The 6,001-nt window shown below is 51.2% G+C and overlaps 1 protein-coding gene across 1 annotated transcript; it reads right to left on the reverse strand.

The window, feature by feature from the left end:
* Positions 1-1,022: 1,022 nt before the first annotated feature.
* Positions 1,023-4,281, reverse strand: LOC117800672 (tensin-1-like; the record flags this gene model as incomplete). Its single annotated transcript, XM_034653223.1, has 5 exons — positions 1,023-1,222; positions 2,739-2,868; positions 3,435-3,510; positions 3,749-3,809; positions 4,169-4,281. Coding segments are annotated over 5 exons (565 nt in total), but the record flags the coding sequence as incomplete, so codon positions are not given.
* Between the last annotated feature and the right edge of the window lie 1,720 nt (positions 4,282-6,001).

Consider the following 6,001-nt stretch of genomic DNA (forward strand, 5'->3'; position numbering starts at 1 on the left):
TTTGTTTTGTTTTGTTTTGTTTTGTTTTGGGAGGGGGGAACAGAGCAGAGGGAGAAGGAGAGAGAGGGACCCCGGAGCAGGATCCACGCCCAGCATGGAGCCCAACACGGGGCTCGATCCCACGACCCTGAGATCATGACCTGAGCCGAAATCAAGAGTCAGATGCTCAACAGACTCAACCAGGTGTCCTTGGTTTCTTGCATTCTTAAAAAGGCTCATATCCGGTTATAGGGGTAAATCAAAACAGGACACTGAGGAATGAAGAGCCCCCCAAGGGAGAAAGTTGGGGGGCCTTCTGGCTAGGTGTCTGCCTCTTCCTTTTCCGTGTCCCAGAGGCCCCTGGGGCAGTGCCAGGAGGCCAGAAAGTCTGCCTCTGTGTCAGAGGGAGTATGGAGAGGCTTGTGATGAGCAGCATGAGGTCGAGGACAGCAGGGAAACCATGGCCATGACACCGAGAGGACACAAGGTCATTCCAGTCATCCCCCTGCCTCCCATTTAAGAGGCTCCGGCTCCAGGCAGAAATGTGAGGGGAGAAGCAGTCTCTCCTACACATCCACAGAAAGATGAAGACTGCACGAGCTGTAAGTCCCACCTCCTAGGGCAAGTCCCTTTCCCAACCTGGCAGTCCTTCCTTGAATCTTCCCAGTGTCCCTCCGTCTGTAGCCTAACTTCGGCTCATCTCATTCTGTTCTCAGATAGGGTGGAGAACAACTGGTCTCCACATATAACCAGCCTAAAGGCTTAACAGCTATTATTAAATTGGCCTTCTCATCTTCAGGTTGAACCACCTCAGTCCTCGCAAATATTTCTCATCCATCCAGCACCTCTGAATGTCCCTTCAGCCACTCCCTTCATCTGCCACAGCCCTCAGTCTCTGAATATAATGGGATGGTGACCTAATGGGACCAGAACAGTTTATCCAGCCCAGCACCTCTCGGTCGACCCTTTTATTTTTATTATCCAAATATTAAGTCACTGATTCATGTTTAGCTAGGGGTCCACTGTGATACCCAGATCCTTTACTGCTGGCCTGCCTCTCATTTACAGGTAACTTGATAATTGCAGAGCACATCAGTAGGAGAATGGTGGGGGTGGGGAGAGGACAGGTTAGGATGGAGGCAAGGGGGTAAAAAAATGAACTCTAACAAGCTTATACCTTGAATTTTCTCTGGTCCATAAGAAAACACAAATTCTACTTTGCCATATTCTGGAAATCGATCATCTGAAAAGAGAGAAGGAAAGACAAAAATGAGCAATTAATTCCCAAAAAGGACTCTAACTTTAATCTTTCTGGAGAAGGTTAAAATCATACACAAATATATGGTTGATAATACCATATATATATATGTATATATATAATGAAATAAGCCTCTTGCCCACTTTGGCCCCAGCCCTACTTGCCTGAGATAACCATTCCCAACCATTTCTATTTCTTGTTCTACTAGCAGTTACCTCTAAGACTCTAATAGCTACTATTTTTATGCCACTATTTCCTGATATACCAATTTCAAGTAATCTCCATTGATTTACCACTATGAAGATAATGAATTTGGCCCACTAATATCACTCCCACCTCCCTTCTTATTAAATCTAGCAGTAGTAGTTATTCTGATTGCCTTTGAAACTCTAAATACTACAGCTAAGCCTCTATTTCTTGAACTGTCCATTTTTAGTGGTGCCGACTCCCTCCATGTAAGAGGAGTAAGTTTGTGCCCCCACTTTCCCCTGCCTCTACCAACTCCACCTTTATGTTGTCTGTTATTCCTTTATTTTTCCCTGTTAAGACTGATAACATTTACATTCTGTTCTGTAATCATTATGGCGTCTTCTGCTTCTGCCCTCCTGGCTCCAGTACAGAGGAAACTCATCATAGACACATCCTTCTACTGCATGAGACAGACTACACTTGTGGGGGGGGGCGCGTTCAGGGTCCTCTCCACCCCCCCCACCTCCAAGCCCCAGCCCTACTCTCTTCTCTTGGCCTAAGCCCAGTCTGGACACAGATTACCATCCAGTGCTTGTGGGAAGAGAAGTTACAGTAGGGATGGTGACCGCCCATCATGCCTGTGCATGTCTCCATCACTGCAGGCACCGCTTCCTAGTACCCCGCTCGTGTGTCTCTTTCTCCCATGGAACTATGAGTTCCCTGAGGGTACGGCCTGGCTTCTTTCTCTTTGTATCCCCAGGGTCTAGCACATGCCTGACACATAGAGACCCATAAGTATTTCTTAGTGGATGGATAGATGGATTTGGATGGATGGATGGATGGATGGATGGATGAGTGGGTGGGTGGATGTATAGATTTAGATGGGTAGGCGGATAGATGGATGGATGAATGGGTGGATGGATGGATAGATGGATTTGGATGGATGGGTGGATGGATGGATAGATGGATTTGGATGGGTGGGTGGACCGATGGGTGAGTAAATGGATGGTTGGATGGATGGATGGATGGATAGATGGATGGATGGATGGATTTGGACGAGTAGGTAGGTGGATGGATGGATGGGTGGGTTGATGAGTGAATAGGTGAATGGATGTGGATATTGTCCCAGGTCTGAATGTGATACAGACAAAACCTTAAATAGATAAAGAAGCAACGGAAGACACCTCCCTAACCACCTCTCCTTCCTTCAGAAAATGGTTTCGCCTTCACTGCTGCCATAGGTCCTCCATTATTTCTCTTCTACCTTGTGGTATTATTCCTTGCTAGGTCTATGTCTCTATTCAATGCCCACCTTTGAAGGCATCATCAAGGTCTTCCTTCCCAAAGACAACCCCCAGGTCATGGATGGCACAGGTGTGGAACTGCACACGGAAGATGACATCTCGGGCTGGGCTCCGGAACTTCTTGTGGTAGCACTTCAGCTGGGTGGGAAGGAGAGCAGAGCCCATCAGGGGCCAGAGGAAGGGACATCAGGTCTCGGGGAGCCTCCTTATTAGCTCCTTGACTGAGACCTCAGGGCTCACCCAAACCTAACGAGGGAGAGGTCACCAATACCAAACAGGATCTCAGAGCTATCTGGGGAAATTTCTAGAAAGCAGGATTTTGGAAGCCAATCTTTCCCTGTGAGGACAAAACTGTCCTCCCAAGAAGTTCCTGCACACAGAATGGAAAAAATAGCAGTGAATTTAAATTGCAGGAGGAAAGACTGAAGTTAGAATTGAGGGAGTCCTTGTCACAGAGGCAAGGAGGTAACAGCTTACGCTGAGAGATATTTCCCTGGAGATATTCTAGAACAAGAGACAAGTGCAGGAGAAGGGATGTCCGGCTCTGAGGCAGGGGAAGGCCTTGCAGGAGCCCTGAGGGCCTATGGCCCCAAGGCTGGTGGCTCACAGGAGTGACAATCTTGTCTGGAGAGGCAGGAGGGGAGCGGGGAGACAGAAGAGATAAACAGGGAGGAGGGGGTTTGAGACAGGGGAACAGCGCTCACCAAGATGTCTCCCTTCAAGAGCAGCCCGGGCTCGATGGTGATGCAGATGCTGGTCTGGCTGTCTCCTTGGACATTGCTATGGGGGAGAGGGGAGCAGAGAACAAGAGAGCTGCTGAAGGGGGCGGGCAGCGTGCTTGCTCCCTGCTCCCCCTGCCACAGGGCTCCTGGGAAGGCTTGCTTGCCTCTGTCCTTCAGCCCTCTGTCAGATGAGATCCTCCTAGGAGAGGTACTGCCCATCCCCCCACACCCTTGTCCCTAGTCCTCAGCCTCAGGCCTCCAGCCTCCCTAGCCTCTCATTCCTGTGGAATACTTACTAGATGCCAGACGTGTAGACAGGCTGCATGGCCTGGTAGATCCGGAGAAAGGGCCGGCACCCTGTAAGGGAGGGTGGTGTTAGTGGGGGCAGTGTGGGGGCGGGGGAGAGGGGGAAGGAAGGAAGGGCTAGGGAGAGGAGAGGTAGGAAGGAGAAACGGAAAGAGAAAGGAGGAAGAAATACTAGCTTTTCATCTGAGAGGCATTTTTAAGTTTACAAAACCACTGCCACATCCAGCATCATGTGCCAGCCAGCACTGCCAGAATCGACCCCGTGAACAGACCGGGGGTCACCGGAAGCTCGGGAGGGAGCGCAGTCGAGACTCCAGTCCAAGCCTACATTTTTATCCCCTAAGGCTGCCTCTTGAGAAAAGCAGATGGGAGACAGGAGGGGAGGGAAGCCAGACAGCTCAGGCGGGTACCTCCTTTGGATTCGAAGTTGGGGATGCCGTGCATAATCACGTGGTGCAGAAACAAGGGCTTGTTGTTCATTTTGATGGAGCCAGAGAGCAGGCCACTGAAGTAGTGCACGTACCTGGGGCAGGGAGAGGGGCAGCCTCAGCGGGCGATCTGTCCTAGAGCACAGCCGCCCCGGGCTCCTTTCTGGCCCCGCCTAGCGCACCCCCCACACACACACACACTCTCCTAGGCCTCCTGGAAGCTGGGCTTTCCACTCCAGCACAGTCCTTCCTTGCTGCCCGGAGCCCCAGGTAGGGTGGGCAAGCAGATATCACTCAACCAGGACCTGAGTCAGGCCAATGCGCCTGTTTGGGGTTCTCTGGCGCCCCCTGGTGGTCAACATGAACATCTCTTTCCAGCTTCGCTCCCAGCCCAAAAATCTGCCACTGGACCAAAATTCCTCCCACGCATCCCTGACATCCCTCACATCATTACGCTGCTCACTACTGTACAAGGCAGGCTGATCAACCATCAAATATCTCTAATACTGTCACAATGAGCCTAAACCAAGCTTATGCTTATACCCAAGGCCCCAGTTTTGCCCCAACAGACCCACCAGCCACATGACAGTCCAGCAAACAGTGAAGAGCTTAATAATTATAGTCCTTCATTTTTTCATATCACACTGAAGTGTATGAAATCCCTCTATCTATGGTATTGAAAGACATCTAACTTCCACTAAAGAGTCCTATCCCTCGGGTCAACACTCCCCAATTCTTTTTGGATCTTATTGGAAGAATGCAAGAATTAACCCATCTCCACTCCTTCTAGAAGAGAGGGGAATCTGGGTCCAGAAAGAGTTGCCTGCACATAGCAAGAACACACAAAGCTGGGGGTGGGCAGGGAGAGAAGGAAAGCAGTGTGAACTTCAGTGCACCTGCCAGAAAGAGAAGTCAGTCCTTTTGCTGGCAATTGGTCGATGCGTCCTCCTTTTCTGAATGGCCAGAGGAGGCCGAGCTGGGCCAGCCAGCCCGATCAGAATGAATCCTGAGACTCCAGGAGAGGCTCTCTGAGGCTGATGGAACCAGAACCTACATGACTATGACAACGGTCTCCTTCTATCTCTGGGCTCCTTGGCCCCCCTCCAGGCCTGCGAGCCTCTGTCCCTGGGCCCCGGGTGGGGCCACCTCACACTACCCAAGCCAGATAATCTGATGGGCAGCACCAGTTCCTATTCAGCCCCTGCCCAGCCCCCAGCCCCATTACTCAAACCGGAAACCTGGAATGGCTGTTCCTATCAGATCTCTGCATCATGCCAACAGGATGTGTCTGTGTGCTGGGGACAATGAGTCCGGGGGTGGGGTGACAATGAATGGGGGAGTTGCAGGCAAAGCCCCTCCCTCTGCCTCTCTCTCTGCCCTCCTCTCCTCCAACTGCTCCATTCCCTACAATTGACACTGCCCAGAAGGCGGGAAGGTGGCAACAAATACATAATGAAGCCAACAGCCATACTTCCACACGCGGGTCCGGACACAGTGACCCACCCATAAGCAGATGCGGTTGCAGATAGAAGCTGCCAGGCAGACAGATAATACAAACACACCACCACCACCCCCACTGCGTAAGCGTGCGCTGAGCACTGTGGCATCCCAGCACACTCCTGCTGCAGAGAGGGGACACAGGTCCCATTCCCCGGGCTTTCAGCTTCAGGGATGTGGCTGTTCTGCCCACTCTCTCCACGCCACATTGTGCCATCGCAATACCACATTCCTCATCCTTCATGGTCAGACTCGTGACCAAGGCCACCAGTCATATGTGGCAAGCGGGTACTTGAATGACAGCTCTTTCCTCCGCGG

This window comes from Ailuropoda melanoleuca, unplaced genomic scaffold, assembly GCF_002007445.2.
Source record: "Ailuropoda melanoleuca isolate Jingjing unplaced genomic scaffold, ASM200744v2 unplaced-scaffold7399, whole genome shotgun sequence".
NCBI lineage: Eukaryota > Metazoa > Chordata > Mammalia > Carnivora > Ursidae > Ailuropoda > Ailuropoda melanoleuca.